Consider the following 19581-nt stretch of genomic DNA (forward strand, 5'->3'; position numbering starts at 1 on the left):
CTTAATATGCCACAATGGCAATTAAATCAATATGCCTCAATTTCAATGAAATTATTTAAAACACACAGACTGCACTGTCAACCCAGTTTTATAACTACATTAATAGCTAAAAATTCCTGAAAATCTTGCTGTTTCACAGGATGCATTTTACTGCACATCCTGACTCGCTTTAAACTTCCCACTGAAGGAAACAGGTTCCTTAGAAATAAGTTGGTCTTTTAAAACCCTTAACTTTAGAATTATTTAATTTTTTAAAGTTTCTTTGGAATTTGGAACTTGGAACACTGATGTCATTCAAATGTAAGACATTATGGATCAAATAGCTACACATGCCCAACTTTGTGAAATTCCAGAAATCTGTCTCCTGCCAAGTCAAATGCAATAAAGTATTGTGCCTTGTGCACAGATTACAATAACATTTGCCATGTTTGTGTTAGACCAGTTCCTGTGTGTGCATAAATTCATTGAGAGGCATTACTTCTGCACAAATAAACCACCCTCAGTTGCTCACAATGAATTCAGATCTGTACACTGACACTAAGAAGAACCAAAATGTCATCTTTTTTCCTAATACTGCACTGCTTATTGAAAGAGTAAGTGGGTATGAGGAACACTTCTTTACAGACAACAATAGATGAAAATCAGACAACAGACAGCAACGAATGAAAATCTGAGATCTTCTGGGTGGTGATGTACGTAGAGTTAAAAACCATGTTGTATGTTATCTGCTATTCCAACAAAATTTCTCATACGTGCACCAGTGACAGTAAAGTGTCTTTAAGGTTGTCATCAAGGATATTTAAAATGCCCCGCTTTGGTTCCTCTGCCCTCATTTTTCAGGCAGGAGAATCAACCAAGAAGCACCTCAGGATGACAAAAGATGTGCCAAGGTGCCAAGTCAGCAAATGCTCCTTTGGCTGTAATCAGAGAGAACTGCTGCTTGCAGGCTTGGTGGCAGGCTGTCTGGGGTGTTGTCACACAGGACCTGAGACTGATGGGGTACCAAGGTCACACGGAAAAGCAAGAGCCCTCCCGGTTGCCTCCCCTGTCACCAGAAAGAAGAAAAGCTTTGCCATGGAAACACCACTATGTATTTTTCATCTCTGCTATCTTTAGTACAGCTTATTTTGGCTGTATTTTTTAAGGATCTGCATTACAAACATAACATTTCTTCCCCATTCCAACACTAAAAAGGAGTAAGACTGAATTGCTGGAGCAATCTCAAACACTTAATTTTTTGCATCCTGATAATCCCTCAAAAACCTCCATTCAATTTTTTCTTTGAATGTATTACGCTACAATTTAGAACTATTCTAACAAAAGGAAGAAGACAAAGAAAATATGGATGACATGAAAACAATCACAAAATAGTACAGACATCTGAGACTATTAAGGTTTGTTCTTCTCTCTTTAAATCAGACATCTGCATTTGCTACTGAATATATATTACTGTAACTGTTGCTTTCTTACAGGAATCATAACAGAAGTGGCTGATAAGAAGTTTCAAAATGCAAATAGTGTACAGGCTTGCTAAATGTGCCACACACTGTGAATATGGAGACATATATAGAGAATCCTGTTTCAGAGCGTAAGGTAGGAAAGACAGCTAAGGCAGATATTACTGATCAAGTGCAGGTAGCATTACGTAAGAGTTCGTTTCATATGGAATAAAAAATTACAAAATCATGTCTTACCTAGGGACATAATAGAAAGTACTGATAAAAGGGTTATCTGAAGTAAAAGAAAAAAATTATAAATCTCCAGATAAAAGGAAACTCAATTATATTTACATAAACAAATTCTCAGTTATTGATCTACATCATTATTCTATTATTTTAAAAGTATCTGAACTCAGCAACTGTATAATACTATCATATGATAAATCCAAACACTTAATCCAGTTTGACTGAAAAATTGAGTCCTCTAGAGATTTCAACAAGCTCTGGATCTGATCTTTAGCTTTTTAATTAACTAGACTAGCATCATACAGAATGCAATTAGATCACAACATAGCCAGGACTGTTTCATTCCCAACTATTTTAACTGATACTAAAAATGCTGGCATATTCTAAGCATTTTTAACACTTCTTTCAAATGAATTCTAGTAAAAATTTTGTTCCCACCAGTTGGATTTCTTCCTCAAATAAATATTTTAAAAAGTAACAAAATAAATCAACATTTAGTTAATACTACTGATTCACGTTGAATCAACATAAAACTAATTGTGTAGACAACTGCTTATGCTCCATTCATAATTTATCTACTTATTTATCTACTTACCATATAACTTTATATATAAACACTTTTTTCAGCTGTAGTACTATTTCAACATATCCTAACAACGTAGATCAGGGCTCTGTTTTGGTTTTTTTTCTGTTGGTTTTTTTTTTTTTTTTTTTTTTCTTTTTTGTTAATTATTACTTCATTCTAGGCAATAAAGCTCAGACTGAGAAAGCCAAAACTCCAAAGTTATTCTTTAAGAATTAAGAGAATAATAATTGTAAACAATAAACAGAATCAGTAACAGTTTTCTGGTTAGATGCATAAATAACACATTCTTAAATTCAGATTCTGGAAAAATTTATCACTTGTATAGGAAGGAATTTGGACTAAATAACTCTTTCTGACCTCAGAATCCATGAAACAGTAATATAATTTAACTTCCAAATGCATTTTAAATTGTTTGCAAGGAAGTTAAGAAGTGTGTTCTGAAACTGAAATGTATGCTAAAATCCATTCTGGAGAACAGCTCTTATGATAAATAGAAGTATTTAAAAATGAGCAAAAAAGGCCCTTGATTATTATTAATTTTGTCATTAGTATAAAATAACCCAGAACAGTACATATTATTTGAAATGCTATTCAGGTGAACACAGTTGGAAGGTACTTATTATTCAGATCCTTACATGTACATATGACACCACTGTAACTGAGCACGACTCTTGTAAGGTCTCGATCAGTGGTGCAGTCCAAGTCTTCAGGTACATTTTTCTTCCAGTTCTCAAGAGCTCTCTTAAATTACTGTTTTCTCCATCTTTATAGATAAAATATATTACACACAGGTGTTACAGTGAATACTGAATATAAGTGAGGACATCAAAAGTAATCTGCCTGAGAAATACAGAATTCACAGGACACCAAACATGAAACCCCCAAGAGGCTTCCTCTGATGCAAACCAGTCATTCCTGCACAAAACTGATCTGCTTAAAATCCCTGCCAGGTCACATCTAATCTACATCCTGATTTTTTTATAACTGCCTGAAGAAGAGTTTTAGCCTCCCTCACTTTGAAATCCTGATTGTGGGATGTGTTAGTAATTTTCTAAAATGAGTCAAATTTTGTAAATTTTCTGTAAAGCCTCTTTCCTGACTTACTAGCATTATTAAATCCTCATTATACCATTTCCCCCAAAATTACCATCCACATATTTCATTTGAATAGTACTACAGTTTCTTCCAATAGTCAGGAGGAAGAGGACATCTGTAATGGAGTTTTGCCTCCTTCCCCCTTCCCTGCAACTGATTTAAATTTTGATGATAATTATCAGTGTCAATATAATATATAAATAGGAGTGGAGATTTATGGCTGAAAGGGTCTCCAAGTGTTTTAATCCCAACCCTCACTCTGAGATAGGTTCAAGTATACTTTGAGCACTCTCAAATGATGCTCATCATGAACATACTTGAAGACGTTCAGTAAAAGAAGTTTGGTATCTAACCTTAATCACCAAGTATGTTTCTTCTTGTTCACTCCAGAAGTCATACGGACTACTCCTTGTACAGCAACTTTTAACATTCTGGAAGACTATTACAGCTCCTCATCCCCCTCAGTCCTCTCTTTTCTATCTTATTTTATGGAAACTTATATTTTGTCAACAATATCTTAAACATGCACACAAAGAATTCCATGCAGATGATCTGTGAAATGTAAAAATCAGCTATTCCATGATTTACTGTATTTTTAAATAGACTGAAAGCTTTAAGAACAATACCAAAATACAAATCACCAATAATTACTATTTTGAGTAAATATAACATGTTCTTGACATTTTCATCATAGAATCATTGGTTAGGGTTGGAAAGGACCTTAAGATCATCTAGTTCCAACCTTTCTGCCACACCATCTGGTTCTTTGTAACACAACTTGCTTAGTTGTGCTACAGAATAGCTAGCACAATTCTAATAAATATTGGGCAACATTCAACGCTCCTCATCATAAAGCACCTTTTACAGTTTGGCCTATTTAGCACGCTATCTATGGAAAACAGATGAATTTTGAGCAAAGCGTTAGCAAGTCTTCAGTAATTTCAAAAATTACACTTTAAAGGTGACTAGTAATGCTGTATAGCAAATAACAAAATTGTATGACATAAAGAGAATTCTGCAGGCAGTTTAATTTGCATGACTCCTTTAAAACCACTATGTGAGTAGAAACCCTCTTCCTTTCATTGGCCTTAAATCATGCATAAGGAAAGTCTCATCAGCTTTACATCTTCCCTGAAAGTTAACTTCTTCTGCTTCTTTCTACAGTGGTGTCTACACTTCAAGAAACAGACAGGCATAGTTTAGAAGGAGCCATCTATCATATGATCATTAGTTAATCTTAAGAATCCAAGAAAACTGTACCAAGGAAAACTGTACCTTAACAAAAACACAAACTGGAATTAGATCCTATGTTATAGACAAAAAATATAGGTATAAACTGCTAATTCATTAAACACAGACACTAATCAAAGCATACCTTCATTTAAGCTAAGTAGAGCTGAGTGATTCTTGAGCAACCACTGTGTAGAATGAACTAGCGGGGGTTATTCCAAAGCTTGGTCAAAGGATTCATTAGAAGAATTGTAAAACAGTGAGGTAATTAAGGTCTGTGATTCAGACAGTGTTCTTTTAATACTGCACATTAATTCTCTCATTTATTTTACATCGTTTCTTAATGTACTGCTAGCTACCTGCTTTTTATTAGGAATGGCAAGTCTAAATCAATACAATGACACTGCAAGCCTAATTTAACTCTCTTATGCCTACATGTTTAATTATGTGATCGCTTACTGTTTGGTTACAGGGTTGTTTTTTTTTCCTTTTTTTTTTAAGGGATACTGGTTTCTGTTACTAAAGAGGGTGGATAATGTTCAATTAGAAGAAATACTATTCAGTACTTTTTCTGTCCTTGTTATAGCATGGGCATGAAAAGTGTAGCATTCGGTCTCTGCCCTGAATAAAGAATTCTTTTATTTTTTTATTTTAAATGACAATCATTGGTATAATTCCACATATATCACAAATACTACTTTAATTTCATACGTGCTTTTACAGAGGAAAGTAATACTTTAGTCCTTTTACAAAAGAATCTTTTAAATACTCAAATTCATCATTGATACCAATCTTGGCTGACTAAGACATGATTTTACAATGCCTGCCATTACACAGAACTGCACGAATTCAAAACAAAGTTTTGTTTTGGCTTCTATGAAAGCTGTGAACACTTACACCTTTGTCTTTAAACCTGGACACATGCACTCACAGAAACTAAAATGAAAAAAAAAGCAAATACAAAAAATGGCCTGAGGCAGGTATCTACAGAAAAATTTTCAGCTTGAATGATTGATACTTGCCAAAATTGACAAAATAAAACCAAGCTCTTATGATTAAAAACACTATCATGTACCTGATCTGCAATGTAGCTGAATTTTGCCATGTGAGACTTGTGTCAACTGTGTCCTGGGCTGCATGACGGGAAGTATTGGCAGCAAGTTGAGGGAAGTAATCCCTCCCCTCTGTTCAGCACTGGTGAGACACACCTGGAGTGCTGGGTCCAGTTCTGGTCTCCTCAGCAGGAGATCTGGATATACTGGAGTGGGATCAGTGAAGAGTCACAAAAAATGATGAAGGGATAAGAACATACAGGGAGAGGCTGAGAGAGCTGAAGTGTTCCACCTGGAGAAAGGAAGTCTCAGGAGGAATCTCATCAATGTCTATAAATACCTGGTGGGGGAGGGGGTAAGGAAGACACAGCCAGACTCTTCTCAATGGTATCCAGTAACAGGACACATTAGGCAAAACTGAAATACAGGAAATTCCATTTAAACACAAAATTTATTATTTTTTTCTATGATAAAGATGATCAACATTGGAACAGGCTGCCTAGAAAGGCTGTCTAGTCTCCATCCCCAGAAAAATTCAAAACTCGGTTATATACAGCCCCAAGCAACCTGTCCTAGTTAAGACTGATTTTAGTGAGGTTGTACTAGATAATCTCCAGAGGTAATTTCCAACTTTATCCATTCTGTAATTCTATGATTCATTCAATGAATTCACTCTGTTTAAGTTAGTCAACAGGACTCAATTACAATTCATGTAATAAAAATGTGTAGGAAGAACTCAAAATGAGTGACTGAAGAAATTAACCTAAACTAAGCTCTGTTTATAATTTATTCCTATAGGCAGAACTACTACTCAGATTTTTATCTATTACCACACTCTCTCTTGTATTTGTCATACACAATTCCCTATAGTATTCTGTATTAAATGTAGTAGCTAAGCCTAGCTGCTACAAAAAACCACCACTTTGATTAAATGATAAGGCTACACAAAACAGAGTTCTTTAAAACAGCAACCCCAGCTAGAAGTTTAGTACTCTGAGAACTTGGAGAGACTAGGAGTAACTTCTAATGAAAGAATTAATTATAAGAATGAAATAGAGGCAAAACAATCTTGTTTCAAGACAGTATACCTAGAGGCTTAATTGTGTTTTGCCAACTCAGTTCAGGGATTGACAGATAACCAGGAAATTCAAAACATGCAAGCTAAACCTTCAAAGGCTGCACTGTAATCATGCAACCTAGGATGCCATCATTCACAAAAAGAAACCAAACAAACAATAACACACACATTTTTTTTTCTTTTTTTCCCTATTTTCTTGCTCTATGCATTTTACTCAATTTATTTCTCCCTATGTGAATTGCTATTGGAATCAAGTGAAAAGAACTCATTTTTATATATTAGGAAGTTAAACTGGAGTGGATTCAAGAACGTCATTTCCTAAAATTAGTTTTAATTCTGTAATGTTAGTGCTACATGCATTTCAAATGTATACTCCAGCAGGAAAGAAATAATTCTAGAAGATATGCATACAGATTGTGCTGCCATAAATTACTCTGTGACTGTGTGTACGCGTGTGTGTGCATTCACAATTGTGGTTCAGCCCAGCAAAGGTATCCGGTTGCCTGTATTTCATCCAAGTCCAAAACTGCAACCAACAATGTCTTAATCCTAAATCTAATCAAGCCATATAAATCATATCCTGACCAAGCATACTTTATCACCAACTTTAGGAAAGCATTTTCTGCTGTACAAATCCAAGCATCTAAGCCTTGCTCTCTACCTTAACACCAACCCAGCAACTCATGTCACTAACACTTAAATCTAAACACTCAGTTGCTGCCCCCTTTCTCCTTCTCCACAAACCTAGCCTAGCATGCTATTCCTGTATCTCCAAACGCCTGTGAGTCCCAAGCTCACTTCTCATTCCTACACTTACCCAAGCCCACCAATATATTACCTCCAGCGAATTAGTTGTGGATTGACAAGGCTACATCATCAGTGCCTATCTAAAACCGACAACCCTGACTCCTAAGCCCTCAACAAGACAACGCAAGTCTAGTTCTGTGACGTCTTCTGTAAACATGTTCAGCTTTAGCTCATCATATTGTATCTCCCTAAATTAAACTTATACTAGAAATCCTGTCAATCTAACAATGAATAGGAGTTGCTAATGATACCAGTCCTGAAACAAACTTCCTCCTCTGGGCACAGCAGTAGTTTGCTGGCCTACTAGATCAAGCCTTAACCAGGCAGGTAGAGTACTGTTACCCAAAATCTAGACTAAGTTTATGATAAACTACAGAACCAGATTTCATCACCTGCACACCTCAGCCATGCAAACCATAATTCCAACTTTAGCTACAAAACAAACACCAGGTAGCCAATCCCCTTCACCTCAGGCATAAACCTCCTCTATTAATGACTTGTACATCAGTTAAAATCTAGCAAGATGAAAATTCTTCTTGCTTTGGAGCCAAACTAGGGACAGAAGCTCCTTCTGGATGTGGCAGCACTCAGCGCAGCTCATAGGCATACGCACTCAAAACAGATTCACCACCACAACTGCAGCCTGTCATAGTTTCAACTGAGGACGTAACCAGAGAGCTTGCTCTAACACCAAATCTAACCAGCTTAACAGTAAACTATCAGAACAAGTGTAGTCTGGGTGGTCATGGTAAACACTCCAAAGTACAGCCTTTCAAACATTTTGCCATCCTAAACCTAAAACCTTTTCTAACCGTAAACCTAACTCTAAATGCACCACAGCCATCCTTCCCCAATTAACAATCTAAACTAAGCTATGTGGTCCCTTGAAAATCCAGAGTTCAATCCAAGCACAAGCAGGATCAAATCAAACTCATTGCTAATAAAAAAAAAAAAACGTGCAAAGAACAGAAGCAGCTTTTCTATGCTTGACAGCACACCACAGCAGACTGCAGAAGCTATGCCACTCTGCACGTGCTTAGTGGTTATCATGTCTCACAGTGAGCTATATAATGAGTTTTTAAAAGCACTTTTACATTTTATGGAAAGCACTGAACAAACATTAGTTAATCTTCCTGGCATTGTGATTTAAAGTAGTGATGGTTATGCATAAGCTCTATAGGTAGATAAATACAGCTTCAAAGGTATTTTTAGCAAAAACTCCCAAACCAATAAATGAGGTCCCAATGGGGCAAGCTGATGATCTAAATCATTATGTACAGGTCTGTCCCACATGTCTGAAGACAGGCAAGAGTGTGAAAGCTAAGTAACCCAAAGATCTTGATGTGTCCTGTAAAATGAAAATAATGTTTTGAAAGAAAAATGATTTTATTACTATCTTCTATCATTTAAGAGTTTCCATTTACATTTTCCTATATTTAACTAATTTAAAGACAGTTTTAATTTTTGACTGTAATTAGTCTTTCAAACAAAAATCCATTTTATCAGTAATTTCTAGGGCTACAACTCTTCTCTTTTCCACTCTATGAAGATATGAAACCCTAAGGCAGCACTACGAAGCCATTGACACAGGAACTGTGCATTCAGTGATAATGAAAACTTTATACAGTCCCCCCAGAAGAAGAAAATCAAAGGTAAATCTGCAACAAAATGTTACTTTGCCTGTAAATTGAAATTTTAAGAGCACTTATGGTATAAACACTAATTCACACACACAACTTCGATATCCAAAAGCATTAAGGAAGTGGTGCTTAATTTTCTGTAACATCATTCCAATTTGCAAATCACTGTCAGTAAGCAAGAATGCTCCATGAAGAAAGGAGGTAAACAGGAGCATTAAAACTACCTATTTGGAGATACCACATATGCCACAAAAATCAGATGCTTCCTCCTTATTCACATTCTGCTTTCAAGCATGTAAAAGGATTAACTGAGCTGTAAAGAAAGAAATACTAAAAGAACAGAAGTTACACTGAGAATAAGGAAGTAAAAGCAGCATCAGCCCAGATAAGAAATAAAAAGTGCAATGAAAGCTTAACTGTATCAAATTGTGTGTGTGGGTTTGGGGTTTTTTTGTTGTTTTTTTTTTTTACTTTTGTTTGGTTGGCAGGTTTTTTTGTGTTTTGTTTATTTTTTTGTTTGTTTGTTTTTAAGCCTGGATTTTGTGCATGATTTGAAACAATAAGATTTCCAGGAATATTACTTATTTACTCATTGAGGTATGATATATTCTAATTTCTGTAATTAAGCATTTTTCCCTTTCCAATATTATGTTTTCATGAATGAGATGATTCACCAGTATTAAGAGTAATAATTCTCTACGACAGTAATACAGAGTTCTCCTCATGGAATCGATATTTGTTGCTTCTGTTCCCAAACACACCTGAGGTGTTCTGATTACATGCCATCCTAAATTTGCCAAGCACGTAAGTGCAGTCAAAGCCCTCCTACTTTTTAGCTGTGTGGAAATACTTCAAAACTCCTTTCTCCTTAGTGTTATCATTTTATGAAAGTATGATAGGGAAGAGAGAAACTGCATGAATCATTTGTCATTGTCCAGTTCTGTCTGGCACACATGCATCTTAAAATCTGATCTGTAATAAGTGATGACATATGCAGCAAAAGCTGATATATACTTCAAAGGTGTATGGCACTTTCCTGACATATACCGAGTTTAGACTGATTCTTTTACTCCTGTCTTTCAGGGGAGAGATTTATGTTTTTGCAAGTACTTATCTCTAAACTAGCTGCATATCTATGAGACAAAATGCAGATCCACTGATTATTCTATCCAGCCATTATTCAACTTGTTACCAGTAGCATAAACAGTCACATGGAATGAAAAATAATCCTACATTTACCCAGAGCACTATTTGTCAGCATCTTTAACCATTCACAGTGTGAAATATGTTACAACCTGTGCTTACCAACATAAAGAAGGAAATGAAATCTAAAAAAGGATGAACAGGTGTCCAGATGCAAGTTTAATTATTTTAATAAAGTTTACATGGCATTGATCTCTTTTGTTTTACCTGGGTGAAGTATTAATAATCTGATGTGTTAGTAAAAGTCAACAGTACAAACTACAAAAAGCCAAATATGCTGCATAGCCATTTTAGTACCTTGATCAACAGTGGATTGCAAAATGCATTTAGCTTTTCTAGCTGCATGATACTGTCAGCTATTTTTTCTAATTAATGATTTTAGCCATATCTACCATATCTGAGAAAAATAGTATAGCTTTTTTCCTAACCCATAAAAAAGCCATATTACAACATAAATAAACTTATGGTTGAATTGCATAAACAAAGGAGACTTCTTGGAAACAGAAGCTTATCTGATGAATTTTCAACATCACATCAGACATGCTCTCATTCAGAATAAAGCATGTGATGGGTACTATACCTGCCTAGAGCATCCACTGGATACAGAATGACTGCATGGAGAGAGGCTTATGAAGACAAGCCCTGACATTAATAGCTCTGTCCTTAGCACTTTAAACCTTCTGTTATCTAGCTGAACACAGCTCCAGGCAAACTGCATTTTCCCTGATGGACTGATTACCAACTGAGCTAGTCCATCTTGACATTCTCAATGTCTCTAATTTGCAGGCGTGCTAGAAAAAATAATGGCTCTCCAGCCACAGGAATAGTTCAGCCCTTCATTTGCTTCCACATAGAGCTGTTGCCACGTAGTTTGACATTTCAGTGACATGACTGCTATACAGTGCTGAATGGCAACAAAAATCTCAGAAAATGCTCAAAAATCATACTGTATTCATGCTCCTCCTTATTTGTTTTCTTTCCAAATACACTGCCTGTAAGCACGGTTAGTTTAACAGAGCTTCCTATTTAAAGGCATATGTATCATACACACCACAGCTTCATGCATGTTACAAGAAGCATGTTACACATCCTGCACTCTAGTTCATCATCAGTCTCTTCCAACATGTACACTTAAAGAAGTAGAATACCTGGGAACTAAGTTAACTTATTAACTACCCTACCTGAAACATAGCTTGTTACAAACATCTAATAAGTTTACTTACGTGAGTTTGTCAGTGTTCAGATAGAAGTACACTTTGCATGACTACCTATTACAACTGTTCTGTAGGATCAGGCCTTTCCTGGCATAACAGCTCTGGCCCAGATCATCCAAAAGCAATCGTCAAAGATACAATGGGATTTTCTTCCCTTAATTTTAGATGTGTACAACATAAATATCTATATTTCAGCTAATCAACTTAAGTTTCATTCCTCACAGCCAGGGAGAAACAGACATCTCTATGGCAAACTATTATAATTAAGTACATCCAATACAGATGGGACAGGAAATGCCTTTCCCTCCCTTGGCTATAAAGGAAAACAGAAGTAAGCAAATCAGATGGAAGCATCACAGAAATCAAAAGTTAAGTGAAACAAATCTCACCATATGCTTAACTCCTTTGGCCTATTTGAATCAAAGCTATTCTACCGTAATAAGACCAACTCTCAGGAATTTACGTAATATTCAACAAAGCCTTGCACGACTATCCATCTTCACATCGGCAGATTTTTTAGTTGACCTTAGCTGCTTGGCTGAGTTCTATAAGAAGTAGAAAGCAGTGTCTACTACGTAGATCTAAACTAAATGGGAAGAATCCCACCCTATATCTTGTGTCAAAGTGTAACTGCATCATTAACTTCAGGGGAAAAGTTAGCACGCACATTTGGATTGGGACTTAACCCCTAAAGATAATACTAAGAATTACATATAATTTGGTGTTTTGATTTAAAAAAAAAAACCAAACTTATTCAGTGCACAGGTTTGTGACAGAAATATTTTAAAAGTTTTAAAAATGGAAAAATAGCGTTCAGGGGTTAATGGGATATAAAAACGTAATGCTAGACAAGCTATGCATCAGCAAATACTAAATAAGAAGGCTTTCCAGAGCCTCACAGTATGTCTTCCTTTTTCTATTTTCAAATCTATTTTCTGGGTTTTCATTTTCTTTTTCAGACCTCTTGGAATTAACACCTGGGGTGGGGTGGGGGTAGAAATGGGCACTGAACCAGCACGTGCTTTCCATTTCTGGTCCTCTGTCATTGAAACAGCTATCATGTAGGAAGATCTGTTATCATGGTGAGAAGCTCAACATTTGAAAAATAATCCATCTTTCACAGTATCATTCAGCAATCTTAGTATCTCAAAATTGTATCTGCTCTGCAGTACAAATCCAATTGGGGATCAGATGATTTCTATTCCATGGTAAGATAAGGTTCAGTTACTGTATTCTTATAAACTGTATTTATGAAACATGAAAGGGTCCTACTAGAGATAAAAATTAAATATATATATCCAACATAAATAAAATTAAAAGAACGAATGAATCCAACTGAGTTTATATTAATATGCTTTTGCCTAGAAGTCAGTGTCCTGGTGTCACCCAAGCAGTGAAGCAGAAGTCTCACTTTAAGTACATGATGAAGTACTTCAATGAATTAAAACAAACTACTAACTTGCTTGAGAGTTTACTACCATAAAATTCATCTTAACTGGGTAAAAATCAGGATAACTACACTGTTTTATGGGCTTCTTAGTTACTTTTATTTTCTATATTAACATCAGAATATTGGTCCAAAATACTAAAAAAAAAAATCTCTTATTCATATAGTTTGCATTAATTTGTCATATTCTAATATTAATTGATATATTTGTCATATTCTAATATTAACAGATATATTCAACTAGGGGACTACAAAAATATGCAGGGTAAACTGCATAGTGTGTAGTTCATTAGATAGATACACTCTCCTACATTCAACCTATATTTTTAAGTTGTAAAGCTAAGGGCATAGATAGCTCTGTAAAACTGTGGGTCACAGACAGATAAGCAGGGCCATAGAAAGGAAGATGCAGATACAAACTCAGTGAAATCAGTCAGAACTTTAAAGTAAAAAAATTTCAGTTAAGTATCAAAATACATACCCACAAACCACATAACCTGAGCTGAGCATACTTCCTATTGAAGAAATGAGTGAATATAACATTGCACATACCATAATGCATTTTATACCATAATGCATTTTACAAACTATAACTTAGCTGAAGTCTTAATGAGGAAGTTAAAATAAAAATGTTAAGATACCTAGATGACTTCTTTAGAAAAAATAAAAGGAATTTTGGTTTTAATCCAAGTCAGTGTTGGCAACTTCAACTTTAAAAACATTATGATTAGACAAAAATAAGAAAACAGAAATTTTCTTAGATGAATAAGCTTTTTTAATTTCTATATTTCACCAAATGTTCGCAAGTCAATTAACTGCAAGCTAATACATGCCTCAGATGATTTGTTTCTATCTGCCAACAACAACAAAAAAACCCCAAACAATAAAACCCAAAACCAGTACATACTTCTAATCATAGCTAAAGTTCAGAGTCCCTAATTTGATTATCTTACTTGGAAAACATCGAATGCCTTTTCAATTAACGGAAGTTTTGCTTAAGCAACAAAAGACGATTAGGATACTTGGCAGCGAATGAAGTTTGATTATGTAAGGTATTATCCTTCTGCAAATTCTATTTTTAGTATTTACGAAGTTTTTTTAAAAGCTGTCACTTGATATATTTCAAACTGATATTGTATTGTTAGTTTTGATTATAAAACAAGAAAAAAAAATTCTTTTTAGAGTCATGACTACCATAAGTAATGCTACATGAAGTCAGAAAGACTCAGAAGCAGGTCTATAAATTAGGCTGTCAGAATTACTACAGTTTAATGTCCTATTGTGTTAAGTAGAAAGGTTTTTGTTAAGCACTATTACCAGACATAAGTATCACATACAGAATGTATAAGGGCTTGTAAATGAACACAATACATCTATTTGCAGTAAATGCAAGAATGCAAAAGCTTTAAAAACTTTACCTTCACAGCATACTAAGCAAATCATAACTTCAGCTACTTTCCCTATGTGAACCGCAGCTTTTCAAATCCTATGTGTCAGCTACAGAGAGATGCATAGCTCCTGCTTCAAATTCAGAGCCTTGAACCTTCCGCTCTTGCCAGAAGACCAACACTGTGTTTGCAGATAAACATTTCAAGACTACTTTATCGTTCTAGAACTATCAGCTGGCATCTCTACCTAAGTGCCTGAAGCTCACTTACTCTTCTGATGGTTACCTAAATGCAAAGTGTTTTCAAAGCACTCAAAAGAAAGCCCCATAAGCTTTGGTAAGATTATATGAAAGTCCTATTCCAGACCAGCATTTGTGTTTGGCTGGTCAAAACGCATTAATTTTCCAGGAAGCACTTATAATGCTGGATGATGAAAATATAAATAAATAAATAATGTTATCAATTCCCTCCCCCCCAAAAAAAGAGGAAACACCCTCCCCCCAACCCCCCCCCCCCAAAAAAAAAAAAAAAAAAAAAAAGGAGGAAAACTGAAAAAGGAAAAGGGACAGTCTATTGCATTTCAGTACCCGAAGGCGGCAGACTGACAACCTAGTGGGAGGAAGCAAAAGCAGAGCAGGTAACTCTATGTAAACGTGGCTCTGAATTCTTGAATAGGAGAGAATTAGATTATTTCTCTGGGTGAACAGAAAGGGCTATTTAACAAAGAAAAAAAAAAAGTTCTGTGGACTGATAATGGCTAAGATTTGCATCAAGCATGAATACAAGGTAATTAAAATGAGAGAGATGGAGGGCTGCAGGTAATGAAGCCTTAACCTGAAAAATGACTTGGTCCTGCAGCTGAAAAGGTCAAGTAACAAATGTATTTTAACATCTCAAATTTCATTCCACATATACGAAGTATGAAGAAACAGAATAAATTTAAAAGAGAAAAAACTTTTTGTTTTGTTTGTTTTCCCCTTTTCCATAAATGACTCTGTCTCTCTGGAAATTGTCACCCACTAGACTGACATCTTCCTTTCAGTGCTAGATAGAACTTTCTTCAATTGCTCTAGAAGTAGTACAATCAAAGGTTTCCATTTCTTGACAGTGGGGGAAAGGAGAAATAGTAGCAATAACAACTAACAAACCAGAAACAATATAAACTAGGGCTACCAAGCCATCCTAGACAAACTGGCATTTAAGCAATTTATTATACCAGCTGTGGTATAAGAATTGTTCAGGGATTAAATTACCAACTTCTCCATATGTATATATGAATCAAATATTCTAATATTTTCTTGTAAATAAACAAATTACACTGCTGGTAATAAAATAACTCAAACAAATCACTTCTGTAGTTAAAGAGAATCTTTTACAATTAAAATCACAGGATACTAATTTACTTCCATTATCTCAGCTGCAAGTTATACATTTCTGTAATCTCTCTAATTATAAACTTAAAATCAAATATATGATTCTTTCTAACATAAAGCAGAGCCAAAGAGGCATCAGACTTAGAAACTTTTAGAAGTAAATTTTACGTACCAAATACAAAAGCAATACTTAATTACAGTATAGTAAGGCTAACTAGTACTGTAATAACTAACTCAGCCAAGTAGAATGCTCAGTGTAAACTTTTAATCAGTATGGAGCATTCAGTGTTGCCACTGGCAATAACTCTGCTGAAAGAAGGGATGACTAATTCTGTTAAACAGCTGAGATTTAATAATACTTGTTTAAACTTAAAAAACAGATTTGTTTTTGTTTTGTTTTGGTTTTTTTGTTTTTGTTTAAGTACACACTTCCCTATTGTTTATATTAAAAATAATTATAATTAATAATTAATATAATTATAATTATAATTAATAATTATAATTAATTTATATTAAAAAATAATAAATTATTTTATATTTCCCCTTGTATCCCTTATTTCCATTTGTTTAAAGTCTGTTCTCTTTTAGGTACCATCAATAACTATGGTATGCTACTAGTGACTTCAGAACATAATTCAAACATACTAGAAATTTGGGTTGGAAATTACATGTTCCCTTGCCAGCAGTCAGAACTTACTCCCATATCATAAACTACAGATTAAAAGAATAAAGTTTAGACTGTCCGAGCAACACTTAAAGCATTAAACTGAATCATCACTAGATATACCTATGATTAATGTTTTTTATATATATCAACAGTTTTATTTGCCACCAAATAAAAAGCTGCATGCTTTCATTTTATTGACCCTTCGAGGATAAATCATAACCCCAAGTGAAATTGAACAGTTTGCATTAAATACATGACAATATCTATGAAACCCCGATTTATTTCAAACACCTTTTCTCCAAATATTAAACATCTATTTTTTATTTTTAAAACAAAAAACATAACAACCAAACAAAAAAACCCACCAAAACCCAAAACAAAACACACACAAAACCACCACAAAACACAAACAAACAAACAAACAAAACCAACCCCCCCCAAAATCTCTGCAGTTTACTGGAAAAAAAAATTTAACCCAAGAATAACTTTCATCAAAAACACTGTCCTCATTCTATTCTGCTCTTCATCTCCTACTCAGTGCAATAAATTAAATAGAATTCTAAGTGTTGGATAACTTTTGCATCATGAAAATTAAGGTTATAATGTGAAACATAAAATCTAATTCTGAAATAATGTGACTTTCTTTCCAGTTTTGCATGAGGTAGAGAAGACATACTTCTTTGTGGGTCCAGCTGGATACCTACATTGTATTGTTCCCTGCATAGACGACAATTTACATGTTGCAATAACTGTTTTAACTAATTATTTCAAAGTATTTTCCAGATTATATAGCATGATCTTAAAACCTATATGGTCTATGGATTATACAGTCTGATAATTTTACGTTTGTCCATAAGGAAATTTTCTTTTACTTGGTATCTCTTTTTTTGAACCTGCTGTTAAAGGTAGGTGCTAACATTTTCTGGGTTCTTAAACCCACATATTCTGGAGAAGCATCCATTTATTACCTTTTATGAAACAAACAGATATGTACAAACCACTTCCAAACACCACTCTTTAGCTCTTCTCTAAAAGAAAAGATGACAGTACCTGTTGAGCCTGCAACAGCTGCTCAGCAAACTTACGTACTTCTGATAGTAAAAGAGATATTAAAGAATTCCTTAGTACGTTGTTCCTTCCTAGCAAAACCAGTGTGTGTGATACAGCATGCAGTGCCTGAAACTAAAGAAAAATAACAATATATGCAATCCTTTTTACCCCAAGCAATGACTTTAAAAAGAAATGTGATTTACATATTAAATAAAAAAATAAAATTCAAAATTTTGATGTTTAAAACTCTATTAATTATACACGTATGAAATCTATGAGAAACCACATCCATTGCCCAGAAACTTTCTTTTCTTGAAATATTAGCACTACCGGAAACCATCATATGAACAAACTCATCCAACAGTGTGAATTCCCCAGCTGGTAGCTTTTCAGCATTAGCTGTCATCCTGCCCATCTGCTGTCAGAGAAAATTGGTGACTGCCCTGCACATAAAGTAATTCTGTTCATCACAGGTAGACAAATGAACAAATGAATTCTTTGAAATTCAAACAAACACATGAGCAAGCTAAGAGCTATACTGAGTTCTCTGTCAATAGAGTTATCAGTAACAAACTTGATTAAATACTAACTAATATAAGACACTATATTTTCAAATTCAAATAATTCACTATCAGATTGTTGCTTAACAAGCTGTAACCAAAGCACTTCTTCTGAACCTCAGGAGGAGTGATATGAACTTATATGAGAATTATATTAGCAATTTTTTTCCCTACCGTCTTTTATATATATATAAAACCCCCCAAAACAAATTAAAAAAAAACCCCAAACTCACCACCACAAACAAAACAAAACAACCCAAAACAACCAAACAGACAAACAAACCCAAACCAACTCTCTTCTTTGTTTCCAGTACTGGAAATGTACAGCTATTATGTAATGAAACATACTACTCTCCCAAAGTAAACACTACTAGAAGAACTTGTTATTTCTACATATAAAAGTATTGCAGTTCTTTCAAAGAAAAAATACACATTAAATATAAATGTAATCTATATTTTTATATAATGTATACCCCTATGACATTAACATTCAGTATCTCTTTGTAAATGAGTCTTTTCGACTGACAAAAGGATATTTGACCCAAATTTGTATGTCTAAGAATAACTACATCTTAACCACTCAAAAGCAGACCACTGCATCTTATTAACAATCTTGTTTAGTTCACTAGCCAGCTAATGTACATATACACACGCACACATATATGTATACACACACACACACACAAACAAAAATACTTGCCCACCCTTTACAAGTTTGCACTGGAAGAATCCTCCTGGAAATTACTGAAAACAATGAACATTTTTATTTTTTGTAATTATTAATGCTAGCAGCTGAGATTTAACTAAAATAGGATTTTTCACAAAATTTTGGTATCCTTTCTGGTTTAGGAAAAGTCATCATTTTCTAGCTGGAATTTTGTAGGACTAGATAACAGGGGATATTCAAATTTAAAGCCTGAACCTCTACTAAAGGAAGTAAAAGGGATTTTATACTGACTGTACTTACGATACGTGAGATATGGGTATCAATGCCACTGAAAAACCCCACCTGCTAACTGATTAATTAAAGAGTATGGATTTAATATTCTATTTTGGTGGAACCTTATTTTAAGGGAAAAAAAGGAGACAACAAAAAAGGAGACAAAAAATTAAGGTTAAAAATAACACAGACTATATGCATTAAAATCAAATAGAACAAATTTATAGCATATAAGCAATGAACCTGTAAATAGCAAACAGAAGTAAGTCTTTGTGTTTCCGAGCAATGCTTATGTATTACTAATTAAACTCTGGAAACATTCAAACTGATACTAGTTCAAATAGTATGCAAATTCATTAAAGATAAAAGCATCTCTTTAGCTCTCCAATCTATGAAATGTTACAAAAGGAACTGAAATCTTTTAATCTCTTGGGCTTGCTTAATGGTATAGATGAAATAAAACCTTTGCTCTTCAGGGATTCTCAGGTAAAAGCAGTCAGAAAATTAGATTGTAAAAAACATACAATCAGAAACAAGAAAATAATGGAGCTCGGTTCACTATTAAG

General features: G+C 34.4%; 1 protein-coding gene across 1 annotated transcript in view; it reads right to left on the reverse strand.

Moving 5' to 3' along the window:
• Positions 1 to 19581, reverse strand: part of MEI4 (meiotic double-stranded break formation protein 4) — a gene marked incomplete at both ends in the record, with an annotated part of 73089 nt that overhangs the window by 21857 nt on the left and 31651 nt on the right. The window contains one exon of the mRNA XM_080615913.1: positions 17516 to 17647. Coding sequence (XP_080472039.1) covers positions 17516 to 17647 — 132 coding nt within the window. The remainder of the gene's footprint in view (positions 1 to 17515; positions 17648 to 19581) is intronic.

This window comes from Psittacula echo (assembly GCF_963264785.1).
Source record: "Psittacula echo genome assembly, chromosome: 4".
NCBI lineage: Eukaryota > Metazoa > Chordata > Aves > Psittaciformes > Psittacidae > Psittacula > Psittacula echo.